At 61.4% G+C, this 23,967-nt stretch overlaps 1 protein-coding gene across 3 annotated transcripts; it reads right to left on the minus strand.

The window, feature by feature from the left end:
* On the minus strand, positions 1 to 15,254 carry CUNH15orf39 (chromosome unknown C15orf39 homolog). Of its 3 annotated transcripts, XM_040968732.1 has the most exons (3): positions 12,531 to 15,254; positions 10,680 to 11,046; positions 1 to 12 (listed from the first exon to the last, which is right to left on the minus strand). In XM_040968732.1, exons 1-2 carry the CDS (start codon positions 15,208 to 15,210, stop codon positions 10,700 to 10,702), a joined length of 3,027 nt encoding a protein of 1,008 aa, XP_040824666.1. In that variant the 5' UTR covers positions 15,211 to 15,254; the 3' UTR covers positions 1 to 12; positions 10,680 to 10,699. The 3 variants fall into 3 exon arrangements, with proteins under 3 accessions (XP_040824666.1, XP_040824665.1, XP_040824667.1); XM_040968731.1 differs by lacking the exon at positions 1 to 12 and having other exon boundaries at positions 9,945 to 11,046; XM_040968733.1 differs by lacking the exon at positions 1 to 12 and having other exon boundaries at positions 9,945 to 11,029; positions 12,496 to 15,254.
* Positions 15,255 to 23,967: the final 8,713 nt, after the last annotated feature.

Raw genomic sequence — 23,967 nt, forward strand, 5'->3', positions numbered from 1 at the left:
CAGGGAGAGGGTCTGGGGATGAAACACGGACAGGAGACCTGTGATGGTAGAAGTCTCTGCGAAGTCTCCTTTATTGTTCCTTTACCTCTCCTTATATACTCTTTCCCCACATCCTCATTTAGCAGGATATTGGATACAGATGAGTCCAATTAGTCTAGGTGATTTTAGCTACAAGCCCAGTTCCTGTTCCTGCCCAGCCCAATGAGCGCTAACCAACTCCTTAGCCCACAACACTCCAGCACCACGGCTAGCACCTCCGCTGTCCTGGCCCCTGCTCGCCGCGTGCTGCACACCTTCACCCCGGTGTTTGACAGCTGCCTCCCTTCACACAGGAATTGCAACGAGTTCCTCACTGCAGTGCACTTCACAGAGTTCATGGGAAAATGTGATTAAAACACAAGTTTATCTTGGTACACAGAAGCTATGAAATCCACACATGTTTCTAAGACGCGCTTGTCCATGAACTTTTAAAAGATCCCTCCTACACTGGGTTTCAGCGTGCTTTGGCCCCAAAACAAACTCCCTTTCCTCTTCTACTTGCACCCATGGGTGCTTCCCCTGGGGGAGGTGGCAGATTCCAGCTCATGAGCTCCTGGGTTCTGGGGCAGGCTTGTAAGGAGATTCACAGCCATGGAGGACCAGGGGTGCTGCTGAGGGGGCCTGGTGCCGCAGCTGGACGGGGGACAGGGCTGGACAAGAAGGCTCCATGGCCAGTTCTCTCCAAGGGGACCTGAGGACATCCTTGTCACTGTCGCTGCTTTCAGAGCCGCTGTTGCCGTGTAGGAGCCGTCAGCATGGGCGCTCGGAGGTTCCAGGCTGCTAGAATGTTCCTGGCTGGTAAGGGAGCTGAGGGGAAGAGAGAGAGGGGGAGAGGATGGCTGAGGGCATGGCTCTGTGAGACCCCATGCACTCACCCAAGGTCAAGGGCAGGGTCCTCTTCTTCAGGGTACTGTCCAGGGCTGGCTGACCTTCCATGTCCTTCTGTGAGTCTAGAAGATGCCAGGGCAGGACCAGGCGCTCCTTCTTGGAACCTGGCACAGGGCAGGCAGCACCTGCGGACAGGTGTGCTGTGGGCCCCAGGCTCTCACGGGTGTCCCTGTACTGCATGGACCTCCTCAACCAGCTCTCACTGGGCCACCCAGGCTGAGCTCAGGCCTGTGACCAGGGTGCAGCCTCACCCCACAGAGCGGCTCTGGAGGTGAGGTGCAGCTTCCTGGAGCTGGCCTGGACCTCCTGAGGCAGCCACAGGCTCCGGCCCTGGAGGTGACCACAGGATCCGACACCAAGCAGGAGGTGACCCCTCCTCCTCCTGGTCCTTCCCGATCAGAGGGGGGAGGTGACTGATCTGGTGGGACTCAGGGGTTCGAGGACAGACCCTGCCCTCCAGTAAGGGGTTGGCGGGGAGCAAGGAGGAGCAGCTAGGGGCTAGCACCCCCTGGTAGACACTGGCACAATGGCGCCCTTCTGCTTTCTAGCTGTCCTGGTGCTCTTGGCTTCCACCAGGCCACTGCCTTCCACTGCCAAGGACAACAAGCAGTGGTCCTCAGCCCAGTGCTCACCTGCTCCATCATGCAACCGGAGGAAGTTTTCCTGCGGAAGTAGCTCAGCTGTGAGGAACAAAGGAGCTCCCGGCACGGAGGTGGCAGATACACAGCAGGATCTGGGAATGAGTGTAGCTTCCAGCAGGGCCACATCTGGGCCATCCCCAACGGCACAGGGCCAGCCTGCAGAACACAGCACCCGCAAGGTCCAGCTGGCGTCACCTGTCGCTCCACCTACAGGGAACACGGCCGCCACGCTGCTGCTCTCACCCACTTCCCCTGACCCGAGGCACCTCAAATCTGAGCCGAAGTTCAGCAAGACCCCTGGGGTGTCTATGGCTCAGAAGACTTCTGTCACTCCTGGATTAGCCCAGCAGCCAGGGGGTGCTGCGGCCTTCACCAGCCCTGCCTCTGATGCCCGAGGGCCAGCTGCTCTAGGGGCCTCGGGGAAGGCTGTCTCCCCAGGCACGCGGGGCCCACATGGGCTTGCATCCACTGCCGACATGGCGGCCACAGCGCCTTTTGCCCTTGGGACAGAAGGCTGGTCAGGGCTGGAGGCAGGCTCCCCAGCCCTCCCACTGGACTCAGTGTCCTCCAGAAAGGCTGGGACCTCCAGCCTCCGGGCTCCTCTGGCATGGTCATCCTCGCATTCACCATCCCCAGCAATCCCATCTCTGTCACGGGCACTGCCACCATCCCGACCATCCCTGGCCCCGTTGTCTGCCGCAGCCACTGGAACTGGGGTTTCTGCAGACCCTGCTCCTGTGCCTACTCTCCTGGCCCCTACCATCAGTGCCTCCGGTAGCCCACCTGCATCTCCACGCTTGGCCATCCTTCAGGACGCTGTGCCCAGGGGCGCTACAGCCGCCCTCTCCCTCAGCTGCATCACCAGCCCACCCTCTGTTCTGCCTGGCTCGGTCTCGCCGAGGGTTCCTGGGGGTACCAACCCCACTGGGTCTTCAATCCTGCCTCAAGGCAGCCTGAACCCCTCACCGCCAGCCTCATACTCCTCCAGCTCAGGCCCCGGGTGTGTGACCCGCTTCGTGAGCTTCAAAGTCACCCCTTCTGCCATCCCTGGAAACCCTGTCTCCCCAGAGCCCCAACAGCTGGGGCAAAGCATCCTCTGCAAGGTGAGGGCTCTCCTCTACTGGCAGAGAGCTACCTGGGTGGGTACAGCCCGCCTGCCTCTCTCTCTCGGCCTGCTGTACATGCTGTCCAGAGTGGACTGATTTTATTTGCAAGGTCGAGGGGCAGAGAAAGAGATCTCCATCCACTGATTCACTTCCCAAATGGCCACAAGAGCCAGGGCTGGGCCAGGCTGAAGCCAGGAGCTTGCTAGGGGTTCTTCCGCGTGGGTGCAGGGGTCCAATCACTCCTGCTGCTTTCCCACACACATTAGCAGGGAGCTGGATGGGAAGCGAAGCAGCCACAACATAAACTGGCTCCCCTATGGGATGCTGCAGGCACAGGAAGTAGCCATGGCAGCAGCCCCTCCCACAAGCTTCCTGAAGTGGCCCCGCAAGGCGCTTTCCAGCACTGTGGCCCCCAGCACCAGAGGCCAGAGGGGCTCCCAGTGGTCCCCAGCACCTCCAGATCCAGGCAGGAGATCCAGGGTTCACCCTGGGGAGGAGGGCACAGGGGACTCTTCCGGGATACACAGAGGACCACCAAGGAAAGGGGAGGGACTTTCTAGGGCAAGGGTATGGCAGGCGTCAGGTCCCTAGGACATCAACTGGCTCCGTGGAGACAGATTTGGAGCAGAGAAGGGAGAGAGAATGGGAGATAGGAGGAGGAGGGGCTGTCACCCACGTGACTGCCATGTGTGTGGGGTGCAGGGCACCCCCTGGACAGTTGCAGCCCTTGGGTGGAAGGTGATCCACAGGTTGTCCCGGGGACTGGGCTGTCACTGAGCAGAGCAGTCTGAGATGGGGAGGGAGGGAGGAAGCCGGGGAGGCTGGCACAGGCCCCCCACACCTCTGCTCTGTCCAGCTTCAGGTCCTGTACAGCGTGGCCTTCCCCAGCTTCCGGAATGTCAGACTCCATGGGTTTCGGTGAGTGCAGCAAGCGGCTTCTGGGGCCGCCACACGTGTCCCTTTTGTGGGAACCAACCCCGTCTGAGTCCTGCTGTGTGACCTCAGATGAACTTCCATTTGCTTGGAGGTCCAATTACAGGCAGGTTCAGGCCCCTAGGAGAGAGACATGCAAATGACATGCAAATGATGTCTCTCCCTTCCCCTTGCTGAGGCCCCTCCGAGGGGCCAGGGGCAGGAGGAAGACCCCAGCCCTGCAGACACTGGAGGATTAGGTTGTGAGCTCTGGGCCAGCGAGCCTGGGAGCCCCCAGGGCAGGAATTCGGCGGAGTTTACTACCTCTCTGGAACACGCTCCCCTTGCTGGCTAGGGAGGCCCCCATCAGTGCAGGGCAGTGGCCTCTTGGGCTTGCAGGGAGCCCCTGTTGGCGCTGTTGCAGCCTGCGGAGAGCTCTCTGGGCCAGGAGCCCTCCGGAGTGTCCAAGGGACCTCCTCTTGCTGAGTTCTTGCTCCGTGCTTGGGGGGAGGGGGCTGCACACCAAGGGTCCAGGGAGTGAGTCCTCAGCCTTGTGCCTCCAAGGGAGTAGCAGAGGCCTCAGGGGTGAAGCTTCCTTGGGTCACCCCAGAAGGCACCCCTGCTTTGCCCGCAGACCTGCCTCACCCAGAACTCCGGGCTCCATAGTTGTGAATGCCTCCCTGGTGTTCTGGGGCCCTGGGCCCGGCCCATCTGCCCGAGACGTCCTCTGGACTCTGTACCGCCAAGTGAAGACCTCAGGGCAGATGCTGGAGGACCTGCCAGTGGCAGAGGACAGCCTCACTTGTGACCGTGAGTGGCACTCTTGGCAACCTCCTGGGATGGGAAGGGCGGGGGGGCAGGTCGGGGTTGGGGAGAGGCTCCGGGAGCTTCCTGCCCATGGTTTGCAGGGTCCAACCTGAGCGACTTGGCCCTGGAGACAGTCAGCATCAACTTCACGGTCACCAGCCCCTTCCAGCCCCAGCTCCTCCAACCTGGCTCCGCCCCCTTTGCCCTACTGGAAGAGCAGCTTCTCCTTGAGGTGAGGTGGTCCTTGCCCCCTCCTCCGGGGAGCCTGGGACACTCCCCTTGACCTCCAGGAGGCAGCCTTCACAGCTTGGGGGCTGGATGGGGCAGTGACAGGTGCAGCTGCACCTGTGAACTGAGCACGGTGGGGGCCGCCAGTGCTCAGTTCTGGGGAGGCCCTGCAAGGGGCTGGGGAACACACCAGGCTCTGGGCCCAGACCCTCAGCCTCACTCCACCCTGGGTCACAGGAGAGGTGTCTCCCAGGGCCAACCCAACCGTCAGCCCTTACCGCAGGTCACACCCGTTGTGGCAAAGTTCCACAAGGCACAGCCGCAGGAAGGACCCCTGCTCCGTTTCAGGTAGGCCGGTCCCTCCTGCCCAGCAGCAGCAGCCTGCTCCGTTCCACCCTTGGATCCAGAGCCAGGACACATTTTGGGAGACGAAGGCTTGGGGATGACCAGTGGGGATGAATCTGGCCTCAGGGATGCTCTGGAGGTGAGGGCTAGCTTCTGGGGGACCTTTCCCCTTGTGCCTCCCTAGTGACATGGGCCAGGGTGTGGCTGTTCACCTCGAGTTCAAGTTCAAGAGCACCCTCCCCACCCGGCGCCAGGGTCTGGCCACTTACCTAGCCCAAAACATCGTGACCCCCATTCTACAGAAACACAGCATCGTGGCTGATGGTGAGTGGGGTGGGTGCCGCCGGGGATGTGGCACGTCATGGGCGAGAGGCAGGAGACAGGGCAGGGCCGTCTGCTCCATGCTCTGGGTCTCTGATGCGCAAGTTCCCCACTGTACATCATAGCAGTGGACCCCAATGGCCCTGCCAGTTCCCTGCTCCAGGCCCCTCCAGCCTCAGGGACCCCTCTTCCATGCTCTGCTTCTTGGTGGCCAACTGCATTAGCCACACACAGGAGGGGAAGTATGCTATTATTAGTCTTCCTGTGTCTGTCCACTTCCGATAGTCCTTCAGCTTCCTCTGTCTACGCTGCTAGATAAAATCTATGCTGCACCACATTTTTTTTTAAAGATTTATTTTATGGGCCCAGCGCCGTGGCCTAGCGGTTAAAGTCCTTACCTTGAACGCACCAGGATCCCATAAAGGTGTCTGTTCTAATCCCGGCAGCTCCACTTCCCATCCAGCTCCCTGCTTGTGACCTGGGAAAGCAGTCGAGGACGGCCCAAAGCCTTGGGACCCTACTCCCATGTGGGAGACCGGGAGGAGGTTCCTGGCTCCTGGCTTCAGATCGGCACAGCACCGGCCGTTACGCTCACTTGGGGAGTGAATCATTGGAAGGAATATCTGCTCTGTGTCCTGCCCCTCTGAATATCTGCCTTTCCAATACAATTTTTTAAAAAAAAAATCTTCACCAAATTTTACTTTATTTTTATTAGAAAGTCACATATACAGAGAGGAGGAGAGGTAGAGAGGAAGATCTTCCATCTGATGATTCACTCCCCAAGTGAGCGCAATGGCCAGAGCTGAGCTGATCTGAAACCAGGAGCCAGGAGCCTCTTCCGGGTCTCCCACACGGGTGCAGGGTCCCAAGGCTTTGGGAACATCCTCTGCTGCTTTCCCAGGCCACAAGCAGGGAGCTGGATGGGAAGCAGAGCTGCCAGGACATGAACCGGTGACCATATGGGATCCCAGCGAGCAGATGCAAGGCTAGAATCTAGCCACTAAGCTATCGTGCCAGGTCCAACCATGCACCACATTTGGAAAAATGTCTTATTTGTTTGAAAGGTAGAGTGACAGAAAGAGAAAACAAAAAGAAAGAGAGAGATAAATCTTCCATCTGCTGGTTCACTCTCTTAAATGGCTACAGCAGTCAGGGCCGGGCCCAGCTGAAGCCACAGGCCAGGAGCTTCTTCTGGGTCCCCTTGGTGTGACAGGAGCCCAAGCTTTTGGGTCATCTGCTGCTGCCTTCCCAGGCCAGCGAGCAGAGCGCTGGGTAAGAAGTGGAACAGCCAGGATTCCAGCCAGCACCCATGGGGAATGCAGGCACTGCAATAAACAGATTAACCTTAGTTGCCACAACATCAGCTGCTGCGTCACTTTTCTAACCCAGTCACCCTGGGACAGACTCCTCCTGGGACCCCATAGCCTGGCTACTGTGAACACTGCTGGCCGGTTGTTTTCTTTCCTCCGATGATTCACTCCCCAAGTGACCGCAACAGTTGGAGCTGAACCGATCTGAAGCCGGGAGCCCCCTCTCCCAAGCGAGTACAGGGTCCCAAGGCTCTGGGCCGACCTTGACTGCCTTCCCAGGCCACAGGCAGGGAGCTGGATGGGAAGTGGAGCTGCTGGGATTAGAACCGGGGCCCATATGGGATCCCGGTGCGTTCAAGGCGAGGACTTTAACCGCTACGCCCTCATGCTGGGCCCCCAGCTTTGTTTTCCTGCGTGCTTGTCCCAGCACCTTTTCTTGGAATGCCTGTCTTTTCTCCATTCTGGATTTTTGTGTCCTGCAACTCTACTGAAGGTATTTATGCCCCAGTTTCTCGCTGGCGTCTTCAGGTTCCTGTAAGATTGCATCATCATTGCAAACACAGTTTCCCTCCCTCCTTTCTGACTTGGATGCCCCCAGAGCCGTTAACCTCTTCACCTCAGGATTCCACCTGTGGTGAATGAGCGGAATCTCTTCAACGACAAGCACAGGCTTACAGACAGAACTGGACAAGGCAGCCGTGGGTGGGGAGTTGGGTAGGTAAGAGCAGCTGGGATCTGAGAGACAAGATGGCCCACTCCAGTCTCTAGTTACTCAAGAACTCATTTAATCCCTATGCAAGTGCTAAGATGTGGTGCACCGAGTCTGGCCCTCGAAGTGCTCCGCTGTGCCCCCGAGCCAGGTGTACAGGAAGTACACATTTCTTTTTGGCTGTGTTTTTCCATTTTGTAAACATGTAAGATGTGCCCTGAGCTTACGGAGCACACAGAAATGGGAGGCAGCTGTGTGAGCTCGGCAGCCCTGTTGGCTGAGGGCTGAACGAGAACATGGAGCTTGGGAGTGTGAACCCCCGGGGTGGGGGTGAGGGGGGCAGGCTGGGTGCAACCGCGTGGTCCTCTCTCCAGGGGAGAAGGCGGAGCGGGTGCTGCGTGAAGTGTGGCTGAGGATCTGGGCCCAACCCTCTACCTGGGCCTTGGCGGATAAAACCAGCCCGGAGTCCCAGAAACTGCAGGAGCGGCTGAGGGGATGGGTGAGGCTTCAGGATGGATGGGTGCGGGAGGGGAGAGAGGGGCGGGAGGCCTGCGGGGCTGGGGGGCGGGCGGCTGTACAAGGCATGGGTGGAGCTGTGACCCTCCTCTTCCTCTTCTTCCGCTGCTCCACCCCCAGCTGACCACGGTCCTCAGCCTCCTACGGAACTTTGACCAGGTGGTGGTAGAGGATCTCTCGTGAGTCCCTGGTGGTGGTGCTGGGCCCCCAGGGGTGGGGACGGGATGCTGGGAGACTTAACCGAGCCCCCACCCCGCCCCGTCTAACCAGCCCCTGAAGCCTATTGTTGACTCTCCTGCCAGGCTGGACCCCTTGACAGCCAAGCTAGGAGCCATCTTCTTTGGGGAAGCGCCATCCCAGGCACTGGTGCAGGCCCTGGCGCACTGGAACCTGCCCGCCCTGCAGGCGGCCAAAGACCTCTCTGCGCAGGTGGTCCTCCCAGGCCCCGGTCAGTGCCTCTGTGTCCTCTGTCCACCTGCCTCCTCCCTCACACTCCCTGCCCTGCTCTTCCTGGAAGGCCTCCCCTCCGTCCCTGGTATCCAGCCTCTGGGGTTGGGGAAGAGGCCATACCCAGGCCGGGCCTGCCTGCTCTGCCACAGGTTCCCTCTGCACTGAGACTCCCGCTCTGCCTGGCACCTCCATCCCTGGCTACACAGTGGCTCTGCTCGCCCTAGGCCTGCTGCTGGCCACACTCAGCCTTGTCTTGGTAAGGGTCCATCCTGGAGGGACCGTTTAGGCTCCTTGCCCTCACTCCTACCCTCCAGCTGGCCTGACCCTGAGGGAGCTCACCCTCCCTGCCCTAGATGCTGAAGAGCTGGCTGTGCCCCGGGGTGCTTGGCTGCCAGGGCAGGAAGTGCTGTTGCCCCTGAGCTACCACTGGGACGTTGAATCAGGTAAGACCTCGGGTGGATGTTCCCTGGGCACTGTTGGGATCTGGGCATGATGCAGTGGGGACCCTTCCTTCAGCCTGGGGTCTCCCAGAGCCCTCCCGCCGTGCTGAAGCACCCACAAAGCAGCACGTAGTCCCCCCCAGGCCCGCCTTCCCCAGAAAACACTCACTCACAGAAAGCCCTCCCTAACCCCCGTGCACTGTGGTCCAATCAGAACCTGTGCATCAGCGGATCACAAGTTGCTACATGTGTGGCGCCACCAGCATCCCATATGGGCACTGATTGGAGTTCAGGCCTCTCTACTTCTGATCCAGCTGTCTGCTAACGCACCAGGACAGACAACAGAGTGTGGTTCAAGTGCATGGGTCCCTGCACCCACACGTGGGCGACCTGGATGGAGCTCCTGGCTCCTGCCTGGCCCAGCACTGCAGGTTGCAGCCATTTAAGCAGCAGATGGAAACTCTGCCACTCCCTCTCTGCTCTTCAAATAAATAAAGTATGGTTCCTGAACACCCAAATCAGTCCCTGGCTTTAGGACACTTTTCCTGTTTGGTCAAGCCAGCCTAAGGAAGCCCCATCACCCCGGGGAAGCTGCTGGCATACACTTGGTGTCCCCAGGCCCCAGGATGAGTGACAGATGCTGCCTTTGGGCTCAGCCTGCCCCTATTTCCCAGAATGCTTCTAGGCATGTGCCTAGATTATTTATCCCTGCGTACCTGCCTGGTGCACTTCAGGGGTTCTGGGCTCTACTGGCCAGCCCTCCCAGAAGCTTCTGCCACCCTCTACCCTCCGACAATGACCATCCTCCATCGCAGGCCAAGTGCTGGGGCCTGAGCTCCGCCCGAGAATTCCCATATTGAAATTGGACCTCCAAGGTGGGCCCAGGATGAGGGTGGAACCAATCCAAGGATGCCAGTCCCAGGTTGGGATTGGGCACTGGGGTGCAGCTCCAGAACTGAACCCTAGCAGCTTTGAAGACACCAGAAACTTCCCTATTGGTATGGGAGGGCCCTGGCCATCTCACGGTTGTGCCAGCAAGGCAGTCATTGCTAGACATGACCCTTGACCTCAGATCCTAGCACACCCTGCAGCCTGTGCTACTGCCAGTGGGCAATGTACCAGCATCACCAAGCTCCTATTGGACAGATGGCACCTGGGCACAAGGATGCCAGGCTGGAATGGCAGGGTCAGCTGGACAGAATATCTGCACATTGGGATTACCCACTAGCAGCCATCAGGGGTCGCTCCCTGAGCTGGGAGTCTGGTGGCCACCGAGCTGGAGATCCTTGGCAGCGTCCAATGGGAGCCTCTTGGTGGGAGGCAGACACAGCGAGGCACCCACTCCATCCATAGTCCATGCACAGCCAGGCTCTGGTGCCCAAACCCACAGCTTTAATGCATCGAGTCCAGCACCCCAACCTATCACACACCCTTCCAGCAACCTCCCCTGCCCCGCTAAGTAAGTCCCTGCAGCCGGCTCCCAGGAAAACAGCTCTTGTCTCAGCTACTGCTCGGGGCTGGCTAGGGGGTAGGGGCACAGGTCCAGGATTAAGGTGCCAGGCCTGGGCTGGGACCCTGCAGTAGCAGTGGGGATGAGCGGCTCCCTCAGGGAGCTAGGCTGGAGGGACTCCAGCTAAGGGGATGTTTATACCATGTGGTGGCAAAGTCCCATGGGACCAGTCTTGTGGCACACTTGCTCCGTGGGAAGGTTCCATTCCTTGGTACCACAGTGGCCATGGGTTGGGCATCCCTCCCACTGCCCCACCCCAACCCCCCATTCTGGGAGGTAGGCCGTGTCGTCCTGGTTTAGAGGAGGGATCCAGAAAGGTGGAGAGATGGGTCAGGTCACACAGCGTGGACATGGGAGCCACATGGGGCAAGTCCAGAGCTGTCAGAATCCAAAGTGCACGTGGGATGTAGTCCCTTTTCAGAAACAACCAAGGTCAACATTCAGGCAGCTCTCAGACCAGCCTGGGGCAGAGGGAGGCTATAGAGGAGGGCTCTGGCCGTCCAGCAGCCGTGGCTGGGCCGAGGAACGGTCTGGTGCCAAGGCCTTGTGGCCCCAGGTGGGCAATGCCAACCCATTGAACCAGGCAGTCTCCAGCAGGCTGCGGAAGCGTGTCTTCAGTGAGGGGCTGGGCGGGCTGGCGCTGGAGCAAGGGGGAGGGGAGCTGCTGCAGGCCCCTCTCCTAGCGCTTTCTGGTCTCTCCGGGCCTGGAGTCGGCAGCTTCCTCCCAGGCTTCCTGACCTTGGGGGCTGCCGATTTCTGAGCCAGGGCCAGGCTCTCGGGCTCGACTCTGGCCACGGGGGCTTCAGTCTCTGTGTCCAAGTCGCCTGGAAAACGAACACATCGGGTCAGACTGCAGCGCCGGGAGTGGCGCCTCGGCTCTTCGCCAAGTTGGGATGGAGCGTGCAGGGAGGGGGCCATCTCCACCCTTTCCCACACAGACCTCCTGTGGCCAGAATGGACAGGGGAGGCTCAGGGAGGGTACTAGTTTGGGTCTTTACTGCTCTACTTCAGATGTGGTTTCCTGCTATACCTGGGAACGCAACTCTGCACCCACATGGAGACCCCGAAGCTGCTCCAGGCTCTTGGCTTGGGCCTCGCCCAGTCTCAGCTGCTGTGACTATCTGGGGAGTGAATCAGCAGATGAAAAGCTCTTTTTAAAAAAGCTTTATTTTTATTGAAAAATTAGATACACGGAGAGGAAGCTCTTCCTTCTGATGATTCACTCCCCAAGTGGCTGCAATGGCTGGAGCCGTGCCGAGTCAAAGCCAGGAGCCTCTTCTGGGCCTCCCATGCAGGTGGCAGGGTCCCAAGGCATTGGACTGTCCTCGACTGCTTCCCTAAGCCACAAGCACAAAGTTAGATGGGAAGCAGGGCCACAGGGATTAGAACTGGCACCCATATGGGATCCTGGTGTGTTCAAGGTGAAGACTTTAGCCGCTAGTCCACGGCACCAGGCCCAAAAAACTCTTAATACAGCCTTTCAAATACATGTTGGAGGCAGGCTCCATACCCTGGGCTCTTGTAGGAGGTGGCCAGGTCTGGCACACACAAGCAGCAACTTGAACCTAGGGGTCGGCTCCACCTGCACGCTGTCTCACTCACACATGAAACCGATGCCTGGGGTTCAACTGGCTAATCTTCTGCCTCCAAGTACTTGTATCCCATCTGGGTGCCAATTTTGACTATTCCTCTTCCCATCCAGCTCTCTGCTTGTGGCCTGGGAAAGCAGTAGAGAATGGCCCAAAGGTTGGGACCCTACATCCATGTGCGGTAGACCCAGAAGCTCCCGACTGGCTCAGCTCCAGCTGTTGCAGGCATTTGGGAAATGACCCAGCAGGTGGAAGATCTGTCTGTCTCTTCCTTCTGTAACTCTGCTTTTCAAACTGAGAAAAAAAAAAAAAAAGATGGCTGTGTAGGCACCTTCTTGGCACTGTATCATGGTACCTGCACAAGTGTTTGGGGCTCAGGGATGAGCAGGTGGGCCCCCACCTCCTAGTGACCTAGAACCTCGACTAACCAAGGGCCAGGGAATGGCCATGCCACCAGGCAATGCCTGTGCTGGTGATGGTGTGAGCTCCGGGACATAAAGGAAGCCAGTTAGGGACAGCCAGTTACAAGAAACCATTTATATGGAAAAGCCACAAAACACTTCCACCTCTGGAAGTGGACACCAGAGGGTGCAATGGCGCCAGCCACGAGCTGTGAACGGGAGCACGTGCCACTTGGACGCCAAGCCTACAGGTGCACGGGTTTGCTCCCACTGGCTCTCACACAGCTCCGGCAGCTGCTGGGGCAGTCCCGTGCTCACCCAGCTGGCGGCGCACACAGTCCCGCCACTGCAAACCCAGCAGGTCTGGGTAGATGTCCGGCAGCTGGCGCAGCGCCAGCAGTTTCAGCAGGCGCGAGGGGCAGCCATGTAGGGCACGCTCCCGCAGTGTGCGCTCCTCCGATAGCGTGGTGGGCCGCAACTCCACGCGGTGCTCCTGTAGAGCGTGGTCCACGGAGGACGGCGGCAGGCGTGGGAACAGCCGCTCCTTCACCAGGTGGATGGGCACAAAGATGGCGCCGGCCCGCACCACGTGCGGGAAGGGGCACTTTTGTGAGCGCTCGAACCTCTGCAGTTGGGCCTGCACCTTGCCCAGCAGCCCCTGCACGCCCTGGAAGTCCCGCCAGGCCGCCTTGCCCCAGGGGCCTGCGCATGCCAGCCACTCCTGCAGCTTCTCAGGCAGGGAGTGGGCCACTGTGGCTGAGATGGTGTCACACAGTGACGTGTGCAAGCCCATGAAGTGAGGCTCTAATGAGTCTGTGGAGGGTGGAGTAGCCGTGGGAGCCAGAGCTGGAGCCGGGCCGGGGGTGGAACCTGGAGCTGGAGCAGGCATGTTGGCAGAGGCCGGGGAAGCCACAGTTATGGGTGGACTGGGCAGTGTCAAGTTGAAGCAGGCCACGGGCAAGGGCTGGGTGAGGATTTGCAGTCCGATGGGCACTGACGAGGGAGCAGGTGCAGGGACAGAGGAGGGTGGGGGTGGGGGCGCAGGTGGAGGCGGGACCGGGACCACAGCTCCGGGCAGGGGTGCTGGGCGGAGGATCTTGAACTTGTGGAACATGAAGGCCACGGAGCTGTGGAAGTTGGTCCTTGGTGTGTCCTCAGTGGTCCCGGCTGTCTCTATGGCCGCCTTTTTCAAGTCTGGGCCATTGGACGCTGCATCCCCCACCTTTGGTCCATCTGTGGAGGCTGTGGGCTCCTTGTGCACAGCAGGGCTGGGGACCCTCAGAGAGGTGGCCTCTGCTGCAGATTTCTTCACACTCAAGTCCAGTGCCACCTCCTCCCTCACGGAACTAGTTTCCGGGGGCACTTCCTGGGCAGGTAGGGTCCCACTGTCACCACCACCGTCTTTGTCACAGTTGTCTTTAGGGGCCGGGGTGGTCTCAGGTTCGGTGGTGGCTTCGGGCGTCTGTACATCTAGATACTCCCGGTAGGGTGCCAGGCTGAACACATTGTCGATGATGGGCATGGGCGGAGAGCTGGAGGGCCCAGAACCTTCTTCCTTTGGCGGGGCTGCCGGGCGATCCCGGGCACAGGGAGGGAGGGCTGGTGAGGTGCGGGGCGCCGGACTGTCCCGAATGCCAATGGGTGTCCCAGGGTGCCGCTCTTTCCGACAGCTGGGCAGCCAAGTCTTCTCCTCGGACTGTTCAGCAGGTCTTGGGGGCTCCGGGCACGGCGGCTGGCTGGCTGGCAGGGGCTGGCATGGACGCTGGAGGGTGCTGGGCTGTGGCACAGCTTGCACGCTGCTCTGGGAGGGCGGGGTCCCAGCCAGCCCCGGGGATGCCCCATAGAGGGACAGGTCATCCCGGGCATAAGGGAAGCCCAAAGTCTGGGGGGCAAAGTCCAGTGGGCAACGTGGGGCGAGGGGCGGCTCCAGCTTGAGGCCTGGGGAGGGAGCCGTGAGAGGGGCGGACGAATAGGAGTAAGTGTCCAGTCCTACTGGAGGCAGGTAAGGGGTCTGGGCTGCCTGCTGCCTCAGGTAGGGGCTGCCCAACCCGCCAGACTGGTACCCAGCCCCCTTGTGGGCCCCCAGAGGTGGCACGGGGAGCATGGAGCTGTAGCTGGCCGGCTTCTCCGGGTGGCGACAGGCTGGAGGGCAAGGCAGGGTCTGAGGTGCATGGGGCAGCGCATAGTGGGCGGGTGCCGCATCCTGGCAGGGGGGTCCTAGGGGTGGGGCCAGCTGGGTCCAAGGGCTAGAAGAGGACCCCTCAGCTATTGCTTGCTTGGGGTCCTCAGAATACGGCCCCGTGTACTTGGGGGCCAGGAAGCCCGGGCTGGGCACGGTCCGATACTTGTCCAAGAAAGCCTGGCATGGGGAAAAGCCCACCGACGTGTCCTTGACAGAGCCCCCCACCGCTGGCACCCCACGCAAGAAAGTGCCATCCAGGGGCTGACCCTTGCTGGAAGTAGGGACTAGTGGGCAGGGCGGGTCAGCTGTGGGCAGCAGGGGCCCGGTCACCAGTGTCCAGTCGACATCCAGTGGCCTCTTGGCCGTGCCATCCCCGAGGCAGGCGGGGAGCCCATAACACAGAGGGTTACGGTAAACGGGCTTGGGCGCAGCCAGCGGTGGGCCCGGGTAGGATGGTGCCTGGGGCCCAAAGGGTAGGAGTTCCGCAGGGCCTGGTTCCTGCATCTTCTCAGAGCCATCCGCTGGCGGGCGGTACAGCAGACAGCTGGTCAACAGGTTGTCAGCCCGAAGTGGGGGTCCTGCCACGCTGCTGGGGTACAGGGGTGGGTACGAGGTCCAGGATGACAGCCGCTCAGACCCCGTCTTGGGGGGCCCAGCCACCGGGCAGGAGAAGCAGGTGCCCTTGTAGCTGCAGGCATCTGGGTTACCAACGGCAGAGGGCGGCAGGCTGTGCCCAGTTCCAGCGTCTGCCTCCAGGCGCGGCAGCTTGCCATACATCACAGGCCCGAGGGTCCCTAGGGGCCGCTTCTCGGCCATCGCTGCGGAGGTGTTGGGCCTCTCAGAGGCCCTGCTACTCCACTGCCGACCTGGGAGAGAGAGGGAGAGTGGTGAGGACCAGGTCTCCACGGTGCTGATGCTGCCCCCTCCCTGAGCCCCACACTCCTTCATGGGGCTTCTCAGATCCCCCTCCTGGGGATCCAGACTCGGCACAGCCTTGGGCGATCCCTTGCTAGGCTTCCCCTCCCCGCCAACAAAAGGGGTGGAGATCAGGAACACAGGCTACTGTGACACCTTTACCCTCCCCAAACCCAACCTGCCAGTCTCATTACACAAAGGGCAGTGCCAAGCCTCGAACCCAGCCAGGTCCCTAGGCCAAGAGCCAAGGTGGTGATGCTTGGCCTGGCTCTGTATGACAGGCCCCGCCTGCAGGGGAGGGGCTTGGCCTAGGCCCCACCCCCTAGTAGGAGGGTCCAGGCTGTCCAGCAGAGGGTGCTGTGGGACAGCGGAGGGTTGGGGGTCAGAGAGCGCTGGCATCCTCAGCCCTGGGGCTTTTCCAAGGCTGGAGAGGGAGTGTGGCACCAGGGAGGGAGGCCGGGCCTAGCAGGTAAGCCACGGTACGTGAAGGAAGATGCCAGTGCAGGGGTGGGAGTGGGCATCTGGCCAACTGGCAAAGATGCCCATTGTCACCTATGTCCCACATCGTAGCTTCATTTGCCCGAGTCTAGCTCCCTGCCAAGGCAGCAAAGGGATGGCCGCAGCTCCCGCCTCCTGGCTTCCACCTGGCCCACTGGACTGTGGCAGGTACCCGGGGAGTGAACCAGTGCATCAAGCTTGTTCTAACATAACAAAAACAAGTGCCAGAGAAGGAGGAAGGCTGGCATGGCTTCATCACCCAGTGGATGCCCAGGGGTCCACCTGCAGGGGCCACACGGTCTGGCCTCTGTCTCCCACAGCATGCGGGCACCCCGCAGCTCAGAGAGGATGAATCAGCTCCATCTTGGGGTGATCCGGGCCGCGGGCCAAGTGCCTTAGGTTGTGGTCACCATTGGGCAAGGACTGGCCTTCTCCTCCTTGCTGGCTCTTGCAGTCCACCCCTACACCGGGGCCTGGGGGTGGGGTCCCTAGCCCCTGATGCTCTCCCCCATCAATTAGGAGCTGGCTCTCCCCTCCCCTGCCAGAGCCCCAGGAGTACTCCTCTCCTGAGCTCAGCCCTGGCGTGCCCTCTGCCCTGGAGATTTCCGGGGACCCCCACCTGGGACCCAGCTGACAGACACAGCCACCTGGGCCTCCAAGGAGTCTCCGAAGGAGGTGTGTGACAGGGGGGCTCCAGGGAGCCAGCAAGAAGCCCAGTGTGGAGGGTGACTTAATCTCCTCCCAATACACACCCCTTCAGGCCAAGCCCCTCCCTGTCCCAGACAACCCCCAAAATCCAGGTGGTGCCTCCTTCCCGGACAGGCCCGGCCTGCCGACGAGGTCGGAGAGGGTCCGCTCGCCGCCCACAACCTGGGGCAGCAGGGGCCCAGCGCCCACTTCCACCTCCGGGGGGTGGGGTGGGGTGCTCAAGATGGACGTTGGGAACGACTAGGGAGACCGCGAGACTCCCGCGCAGCGGCGGGCGCTCCCACGTGGACCCTGGGGGCCAGAGGCAGCAAGGGCGCGCGACTCGACCTCTCCAACCCCCTTCTCGCCTGTGACCCACAGCTCCACAGCTCGGGCTTTCGCTCGTGGGGCTACCCCGCGCAGCATTGCCGGAGGGCTTCCGGGTGTCCCCAAGCCCCTCGCGGAGGCCCCGGGGCGCACGTGCACCCCAGCAAGCTGACACACACACACACACACACAGGCCGCCGGCGCCACGCATGCAAACCCGTGGCTGCACGGGACGTGACGGCCCCCATCTGCAAGCACACGGCGCCTGCAGAAGCCGCTGTCCCCTCGGCTCGGCCCCGGGGGCACACGTGTGCTCGCCCGCAGGCCCCGCGCACCGACGCCCGCCCGTGCCACGCCGGGAGGTCCCCGAGCCCGAGCCGGGACGGGGGGTAGGCTAAAGGGGGGGCTGGGGAGGAGGACGGCGGTCCGGCCGCAGAGTCCGGGCAGCCACCGCCTGGGGCGATCCCGCCAGCCTGGGCTGCGGCCAGAGGGTGAGTCAAGCGGTGGCGAGGAAGCCGCAGGGCCGTCCCGTCCCTGCAGGGAGAGTCCAGGGCTCCCCGCGGCGCCTCTGCGCCCGCAAAGCCCCCCAAGGCTCAGCCCCCTCGCCGCTCCATCCACGTGAGCGGGCCCAGCAGGAGGCCGAGGGCTCGGCCTGCGCGCCTTCCGCCCGGCCCCGCGCCGGCATCGGGCACCCGGGCACCCTCCAGCTCCACGCCGGAGCCCCGGGGCGCCAGCAGGCCCCGGGAGCTTCGAAGTTCTGGGCAAAGTGGAAGCGGCGGCCGATCCCTGCCCCGCAGCGCGCCCGCCCGCCGGGGGCCCGGGGCCCGCCACCCGCCACCCGCCGGGCCCGGGCCGGGGCGCACGGGCGTGCCACGCCGGCCGGTAGGGGCGCCCTGGGGCAGCGCCTCCCGCCCCTTCCCCACGCGCCGCCCGCAAACTCGGCCCAAGTTTCTGCGCGCGCCGAGCCGGGCGAGCTCCTACCTGCGGGGCGCCCACCTTGCCGCGGTCGCTGCGCCGGGTCGCGGCTGCATCCTCCAGCCCCGCCGGGGCCCTGGCGCGGGGAGGCGCGGGCAGGCGCGGGCGGGCGCGGGCGAGCCCCGAGCCCGGAACCACGGTCCGCGCGGCCGTTCGCGCCGCCGCCGGGCGCCGTCTGCGGTCCCGGGCGGGGCGGGCCGGGGGCGGAGCGGGGGCGGAGCGGCCGGCGGGTTGTGGCGGCGGGGGCGGCGCGGAGCCCGGGCCGCGCCTCTGGGAGCCTGCGGTCCCCAGGGCCCCGGCGGAGGGGCCCGCTCGCCGCGCTCCGTTCCCCGCCTCCTTTGGGCTCCGAGACCCTGGGCCTGACAGCTTGACCCCCGCTGGGTGCTGTTCCTTTTTTTTTTTTTTTTGCAAAAAGTGGAATTCTGTCTGTTCTTAGCTGGCTCTGCTGTGAAATGTTTTTCAAGTAATTGGCACCCAGTGGGTGTCTTGGCGCCCTTTCGTATTGGGCTGGAAATGGGGGAGGGGAGAGTGGTTCTGCCAGTCCCTGTTGGGGTGCAGCAACCCTGGGATGGGCCAGAAATGAGAGTGCTGGGGTCTGGCCGGGTGACCCAACCTTCCCACTAAGACAGGTGCGAAGCATTTGCACCTAGGAGGCTCGAGGCTACTAGCACTGGCTCCAAAAAGCTGAGCCTGTCTCCTATAAGGAGGGGCTGGGCTTGACAGGGGTGCCCCTGTCTGAGCTGGCTGCCCCCTCCTAGGACAGGAACCCCCTTTGGTGCTGCCACCTTCTCTGAAGGAACCTGGCTCTCTGAGTTGTCCAAGGACCAGGGACAGCTGTGTGCAGTGGGGGAGGGCAGGGCGGGTGGGCTGGCCAGGCAGAGGTCAGAGCAAGGGCACCGGGCAAAACCACCCCGGCCACCTCCTGGCAACCCGGAGGTCACTGCTGTCTGAGTCAGAGCCCAGCCAGACCAGAGCTGGCGCTGCAGCTCCCAGGAGCAACAGGAGCTGGGAGGTGGCACGAGGAAGTGAGGTCATGTGGGAGGAAGAGCCACTCAGTTCAGAGCCGCACCGCCCTTAGCAACAGGGTCTGGGGGCGTGGTGCTAAGTGGCATGTGGCCTCAGGCTGTGATGTCCAGCCCAAGTCCATGTGGTACCAGGAGGGCATTCCTGGATCCAAGGCTCCTGGCTCCAGCTTTCTGCTAATGCAGACCCAGAAGGGCAATGGTGGTGGCTCAGGTGATGGGGTATCTGCCCCCCCCCCCCCCCCCCCCCGCTGGGGCGACCCTGGCTGCTCTCCTGGCTCCTTTCAGGCCTGGCTGTGGTGGGCATTTGGGAGAATGAAGTTATGGATAGGATTTCTCTCTCTGGCTCTCAAATAAATTAAGACTTTTTCGAAGAACTCAAGTCTGGAGCCCCTGGAGGAGCAACCCAGCTCTTGTGTCTCCTGGCCTGGGGCTCTGGAGGTCACCCCTCAGCGCTCAACAGAGTGGGTCCGTGTGCTGGCAGCAGGGGTCGCGCCAAGCCAAGGCCCCTCAGTCACTCTGCGCCGCGCACCACCCCCCCAGCTTCACCGTCCCCTCCTGCTGTTCTGGCACAGCCTGCAGTCCCCAGCCCCACACTGCTTTTGAGGGGTGCAAGCCTCGCAGTTGTACCTAGCGGATGCTCTCGTTGCTTCCCATCCCCCATGATGATGAGCCTGCTGGGACCCTACAGCCAGCCAAGGATCTCAACCTCTGATGAAAGCTTTTTTTTTTTTCTTTTGTAAATTTTACGTCTTTTCATTTTATCTGGAAGGCAGAGAGAGATCGATGGATCTCAGCCATTGGTTCATCCTCCAAGTGCCCACAAGAGCCAGGGCTGGACCAGCCAAAACCAGAGGCCTCAGACTCCATCCAGGTCACGCACGAGGGCGGCGAGGACCTGCTGCTTCCCAAAGTGTGCATTTAGCAGGCAGCTGGAGTGGGAAGCAGGGCTGGGGCTTGAACCCAGGGACTCTGATATGGGTCTGACATGATGTGCCTAACTTCAGGGATACCTCTCAAGGCAGCAGCCCTGCCCCTTCCTCCTTGCCCTACCCCCAGCTAGTGCATTCCCTCTCAGCATCACTTAAACACCTGGGCCACCCAGGCCACAGGATGGGGGCTCCTTTGGAACTTTCTGAGTCCAGGCTGCCCATGGGGGGGCTCCCCACACAGCTCCCTCCCGCACCCCACTCTCCACGGATGACTCCTCTCCTCCTGCTCCCCAGGAAGGCAAGGTGAAAGGTCATGTTGCTGAATCTCAGCTGTCATGGCTATTAATCACAAGGTGGTGGCTCCCCTAATGAGGCCGCACCTGCCGCCCTTGTCCTCGGAGGAGGGCCAAGTGGCTATGGCAGCTGCAGGTGGAGGATCAGAGATGTGCAGTGCCTTTCTCAAAGATGCACAGCAGTGCCCGCCCTCCTTTTAGACCCCTCTCCTCCAGGAAGGACCCTCAGATGACCACTGCTACTTCATCTCTCCGCCCCCCTCACCAGCACAGGACTGGCTCACCAGGGAGTGGCAGAGTGGGTAGGACCTGGAGCTCCTGCTTGGCACCTGGCCCTGAGCTGACCCCTTGGGAGATATTATCTCATTTAATTCTGACAACCCTGTGAAGCAGGAGTTTGAAAAAGCAAGCAGGCTGAGCCAGGCCCGCCCCTTTCCTTCCCTCCCCCTCCCTGCAAGGTTGCTCATCCATCCAGTGGGCGTGGCTGCAGCTTGTCCCAGGATCCGAGGACCCGACAGCTGGGTTTCCAGGAAGTCTTGTCTACACACCCCGGAAAGGGAGGAGTTGAGGCATCTTACCCTACCCTTCACCTCCATCCTGGAACTGTAATCTCTTTAGCTTTGGAAGGCACAGTTGGGGCAGCCTGGATCCCTCTGTAGCAGCATTGCTTGGGCCGTGGGTGGCCATGAACCTGGGTTCCGAGCAGTGCAGTTGGGGTAGGACTTGAGGGGCAGGGAGCACAGGCCACAGAGAGCGGCAAGCAGCATTTGCTTCTGCAGGGCAACCTGAGGTAGCCTGGATAGAGAGTAGGGAGGGGCCCTCCAGACAGGAAGTGGCTTCATGCCTACCCCTGGTGAGATCCTCGAAGCGGCTCAGAGGGGATCCAGAAGGCTGGAAAGGGGGTGTAAACTTTGTCAGGGCCACACCAGAAGACAACACCTGCCAGCCACAGCAGTCACCTAGGAACCCTGGGCTGGCTGTAGTGCAGCAAGCTAAGCCATCCTCTGCAACACCAGCATTGCTTATCGGAGCACCAGCCCCAGGCCCGGCTGTTCCACTTCCCATCCAGCTCCCTGCACATGTGCCTGAGAACAGTGGAGGCTGTCCCCAGGTGTTTGGGCCACCTGTACCCACAAGACCCAGAAGGTCTTGGCTCCTGCCTTGGGCCTGGCCCAGTTGCAGCCAGTGGGGCCACCTGGGGAGTGACTTAGTGGGAGTGACCTCTCCTCTCTCTTTCAAATCATAAATAAATACATCTTTGAGAGGAAATAACGTGGGGACCCTCCTGCGGGAGAGCAAGCGGCTACAGCTGCTCTCAGAATGTGGAGGCCCCCAAGCTGTGTCACCCAGGACACGTTATGGAGGCCCTCCATGGGGTTGCTCCTGCGTCTCCCCCTCAGCTGACCCCTCAGCTTGGGCCAGGGACCCTGGGGGACCCCTGAGCCCAGCCAGCTGCAAGCTGATCTCAGGCAGATGGGAGTCGGGCTATGTACCAGGCTGCTCTTTCTTCACACCCCACACTCTGAGTCTCCTGGATGAGCTCCACCTGCCCACCACAGCTGCCAACTTCCTTCTTCCAGGAAGCCCCAGCCAGGGCAGGAGTCTGTGGAGAGTGGAGGGGCTGCCATGCCTCCTCGTACCAGCAAGCAGCAGCAGCAGCGTTGAAGGAGCTGGACTCCCGCCAGCCCCCCAGGCACCTCCTCTCCCTGCCCATCCAGGGCCTCTCTCTCTCTCTGGGGAGCCCCTCCTCCGACCCGGAGCAGTCCCAGCTGTTTCCAGGATGGTGGTCTGGGCGGGGCCCCACTGCAGCCCGGTCCCGCCCCTCGCTTTGGTCTGGGATCTTCTTCCTAAGGCGTGGAGCTGAGAATGTACGCGACCCCATTCCTGGCCTGGCTGGACCCTCCCGGGGCACCCCTCCACCCCCGCTCCCCATCCTACCGTGGGCAGGCCCGGGGGCCCTGCGCCAAGCCGAGCCTCCTTGGCCGCTGCCCCCTCATTAGCGCCCGCAGGGGTTTCCGTCACTCAGGGCTGGTTACCAGGCAACCGCGTCCAAGGAGGGCCAGCCTGGCTCAGTGCTGGCAGGGCCGCCTGCGGTTGGGAGGGGCAAGTGACAGCCAGGCGGCAGGGAGAGAGCCAGAGCCAAGGTCAGGGTCAGGGTCACGAGGTCTGGGGATGCCCATCACCGTCTGGGCGTATACTCGAAGTCGTGGCCGATGCCCGAACCTAGAGCACTTGGGGCGGAGGCTTCTAGGAGCACAGAGGGCATGTTGGGGTCCCTGTTGGGGTCTGGGCAGGGGGCTCAGAGGGATGAGGTTTCTAGGGTACCGGGTCTCAACCCTGCTCTGCCTCTCCCTCTCACCCCTCTGAGCCTCTGTTGCTCCATCCGCGGGATGAGTTGACCGCCTCTGGCTCTGGAAGCAGTGTGTAGGATGCTCATAGCGCTCTGTACATGGTCACTCCCTTTAAGTGCAGTATGCCTAGCTCCCAGCTCTCCACCTTGGAGATGCCCATGGACCACCCACCCACCCCCACACAGGGAGTACTCCTATTACCAGATGGCCCCCCAGGGGAGGTGGACAGCCATGTCTCCCGCGGTCACCCCTGCCAACTTATTGTGACAGTGAGTTTACAAGCCTTGGTCATGTGCTAGGCCAACGTCTCAAAAATATGAACTCCTGGAACATAAGAGAGCCATGTAAGGGGTCACTTAGTCCATGTGCTGGATCCCATGAGGTCATGCTGAGGGGGACACAGAGAACTTTGGGGAGGGGGTGGAAGTAGGTCCCTTCCAGCCTGGGGCAGCTTTAGCTGTGCCACTGGGAGGGACGCCAGCCCTGCCTCCTGCCCAGGCCTGGCACAGCTGCCAGTGGGTCAGGGTCTCGGGCAACACAGCCAAGGCTAATTAAAACTTTAGCTCTGGGGTCCCCAGGGGAGCCATTGCCTCAGCTTTCTTCCTTGGGGAGCCCCCCTCTAATTGGATCCTTGGGACTCGTCATGATGCAAGCTCCCCTGCAGGTGATAACAGGCAGGGAGGGAGCGGGAAGGATGGGGAAGGCGCAGGGTCTGCAAAGAAATCATAACAACCACCCTCCCCCCGCTGTGACGGGCAGGGATTTTGGGGTCCCCTGACTATCACTTACGGGCTGTGTGATTTTGGAGGAGTTGCCTCACCTCTCTGAGCCTTGGGTTATTGTTATAATTTTACTAAAGAGACAGGATTCTAAAGTTTGCAGCTCCAGCAGGCTGGTTGCTGTATGACACCCACAACAGGGATGTCATACAATGTCAGCTCACACCTGGGGACTGGCACAACAGGGGCAACTGTGGCAGGACTTTGAAAAGGGCTTGGGATAGAAAGCAAAAGATAGGTTTCTGGGCCCGGCGGTGTGGCCTAGCGGCTAAAGCCCTTGCCTTGAATGCGCCAGGATCCCATATGGGCATCAGTTCTAATCCCGGCTGCTCTACTTCCCATCCAGCTGCCTCCTTGTGGCCTGGGAAAGCAGTTGAGGACGGTCCAAAGTTTTGGGACCCTGCACCTGTGTGAGAGACCTGGAGGAGGTTCCTGGCTCCTGGCTTTGGATTGGCTCGGCACCAGCCATTGCGGTCACCTGGGGAATGAATCATCAGATGGAAGATCTTCCTCTCTTATCTCTCCTCCTCTATATGTATCCACCTTTCCAATAAAAATAAATAAATCTTACAAAAAAAAAATAATAAGGTTTGGGCCCGGCATGATGGTGCAGTGGTTGGGGTCCTCGCCTTGCACGCCCGGGGTCCTGTGTGGGTGCCGGTTCTGGTCCCAGCGGCCCCACTTCCCATCCAGCTCCCTGCCTGTGGCCCGGGAAAGCAGTCAAGGATGGCCCAAAGCTTTGGGACCCTGCACCGGTGTGGGAGACCCAGAAGAAGCTGCTGACTGCTGGCTTC

This window comes from Ochotona curzoniae, unplaced genomic scaffold, assembly GCF_017591425.1.
Source record: "Ochotona curzoniae isolate NIBS_2020 unplaced genomic scaffold, NIBS_Ocur_1.0 scaffold_4701, whole genome shotgun sequence".
In the NCBI taxonomy this organism is placed as follows: Eukaryota; Metazoa; Chordata; class Mammalia; order Lagomorpha; family Ochotonidae; genus Ochotona; species Ochotona curzoniae.

Bases quoted from the DNA above. Each gene is read 5' to 3' on its own strand.
- CUNH15orf39 (XM_040968733.1), bottom strand. From the start codon at position 15,210: ATGGCCGAGAAGCGGCCCCTAGGGACCCTCGGGCCTGTGATGTATGGC. The intron at 11,030-12,495 runs GTGTGAGAGCCA...TTGGACACAGAG, and splicing joins CCCCAGCAGCTGCCGGAGCT to ACTGAAGCCCCCGTGGCCAG.